The sequence below is a fragment of the Amphibalanus amphitrite genome, unplaced genomic scaffold (assembly GCF_019059575.1).
Source record: "Amphibalanus amphitrite isolate SeventyFive unplaced genomic scaffold, NRLGWU_Aamphi_draft 000383F_arrow, whole genome shotgun sequence".
In the NCBI taxonomy this organism is placed as follows: domain Eukaryota; kingdom Metazoa; phylum Arthropoda; class Thecostraca; order Balanomorpha; family Balanidae; genus Amphibalanus; species Amphibalanus amphitrite.
In genome coordinates this window covers 478,992-481,095 of record NW_024881877.1, presented here as the reverse complement: position 1 = coordinate 481,095, position 2,104 = coordinate 478,992, and the positions used below count along the sequence as shown (strand labels likewise).

Here is a 2,104-nt window from a genome sequence, read left to right as displayed (position 1 = left end):
TGTTAACAGGTACAACACATTGTCAAACGTCTCTTCACTGTTTGTGTTACTACAACCGTGTATATGGTAAGGGGCGCCCAGCGGGAAGGGGCGCTTCAATATCGTTTGCACCCCTATCCTAGAATACCTTCCGCCGCCACTGTCCCTTTCTCGAGATAGTTAATTGAAAATGCAATAAAAAAGCAAATATTAGGTATATTGTTTGGCAAATTTTCGAACAACAGTTCATTCTCAAGCCACTTGAAACAATTGACAACGAAGTTTTATCATATATCAAGATGTTTCTCGCTAGAGCGCTTCATGCTATTTCTTCAGATCCCTTTCTCCATCTATTTCACAGACTATTTGGCAGCATGCTGATTGCACAGACGTATGCACCAGTGGCTTTGCAGGGCAGCACCCAAACCGGTCCCGATTTCCTGCTGAGTTAATGACCCATGTTTGTGCCGTAGGCAGGTGTTGACGCAGCCACGGCGCAGTGCAGGCTTGGAAGACCGGGTGATCGGACGGCAGCGCCACTCCTTTATGTATATCGCGACAGCCGCCAACATGGTGAAACACGGCCACAGTGCCATCCGCGCCATGCTGATGTGTGCAGTGCTGACCCAAGAACTCGTTATCAGTGTGCAGACATTCTGTGCGCGCCGCCAGAGGTGCGTCGTCATTCACCAGTGTGCAGCCTATCAGACGAGGGAGCAGATTCTTAGACACCGGCCGAGACCCTGTGGGTTCGTTGGTGTGGTGCCGCTTGTTTGCTGTGACACTGACCAGGTATTGCATGCGACGTTCAATATGCTCCCGTCATTAGACATATGCGGAAAGACGCGTCGCAACGTTCGACGAATGGTCAAACGCCAGACGTTTTCTCAAGGCCAGAGTTCGGCAGACCTCTTTCATCCGTCGACGGGTGGTGGGCTTGTGGCCGGTGGCATCGGAGGCATCAACGCCATCGTGGGCAAGTGGCCGTGGATGGTGCTGTTCGGCCGGTGGACAGACGCCGGTCTGGGCGGCTGGTTCTGCGGCGGCACCCTCATCACCGACCGCCACGTGCTCACGGCCGCCCACTGCCTGCGACCAGAGGAAGCCGGCACCGTCGGCGCGCGCATCGCCGACAACGACCTGAACCGGCTGGACGAGGTGGAGCACCAGCAGCGGAACGTCTCCCGCATCGTGCGCCACCCGCAGTACGTGGGCGCGCAGAACGACCTGGCCGTGGTGCGGCTGGCGGCGCCCGTCACTGTCACCAGGGACGTGTCGCCCATCTGTCTGCCGCCGGCCGGCGCCGACCACGTCGGACGAGACGTGGAAATGGCCGGCTGGGGCCTGCTCGAGTTCGATGGGAGCGCCTCGGACCTTCTGCAGGAGGTGGCCCTGCGCGTGGCCGACCCGGTCGTCTGCGAGACCGCCTATCGGCGCGTGCCGCAGTTCGAGTCGCGCTTCCCGGGCGGCTTCCAGGGCACGGTGGTGTGCGCCGAGAGCCGGGACGCCGAGCCGCGCGACGCGTGCCGCGGCGACTCGGGCGGTCCGCTGATGGTGCGTCTGGCGGACGACACCTACCAGCTGGTGGGCGTGGTCTCCGCCGGCTTTGGCTGCGGCAACCCCGAGTTCCCCGGACTGTACACCAGGGTGTCGGCTTACAGCTACTGGATCGTAGGACAGCTCATGTGATCTAGGGTCTGTATTGTGATCAAAATTGATATCTTTGGTTTCATATTTTTCACTTTGATCGCCCGTATTGGTGTTTTTCCAGCCACAAACGTATAAGGGAGGGGGTCCGTTGACATTGACAAATTACAATTTCGTCCCTGATCGAACTAGACCTTCGCGGAAAAAGGAGCGTGTTGCACGTGACCAGAGCGAGCCGAGTATACCCAATATTAAGTTTCTAGGTCATTGGTTGACCTTCCAGGTCAGGTCAATGACCCAAAAGTCGGGAAAATCGGGACCTGGTAGAACGTCGTAAAGTGTTATTGCTATGAGGTTTTTCGGGGTGCTGATCACGAATATTATGTCAGTTTTGATCACAGATCATGTCTTCATGCATTTAGGCCAGGGCGGGTCAGGCCAGGTCAGGTCAACCAGTAGGGGTCCTGTCGGGTATTCG

The 2,104-nt window shown here is 56.9% G+C and overlaps 1 protein-coding gene across 1 annotated transcript; it reads left to right on the top strand.

Annotated features, from left to right (window-relative positions):
* Positions 1 to 504: 504 nt before the first annotated feature.
* LOC122390115 (venom protease-like) lies at positions 505 to 1,668 on the top strand. The gene has a single exon (XM_043382775.1). The coding sequence runs from the start codon at positions 526 to 528 to the stop codon at positions 1,666 to 1,668; it is 1,143 nt and encodes a 380-aa protein (XP_043238710.1). The 5' UTR covers positions 505 to 525.
* Positions 1,669 to 2,104: the final 436 nt, after the last annotated feature.

Bases quoted from the DNA above. Each gene is read 5' to 3' on its own strand.
- LOC122390115 (XM_043382775.1), top strand. From the start codon at position 526: ATGTATATCGCGACAGCCGCCAACATGGTGAAACACGGCCACAGTGCC.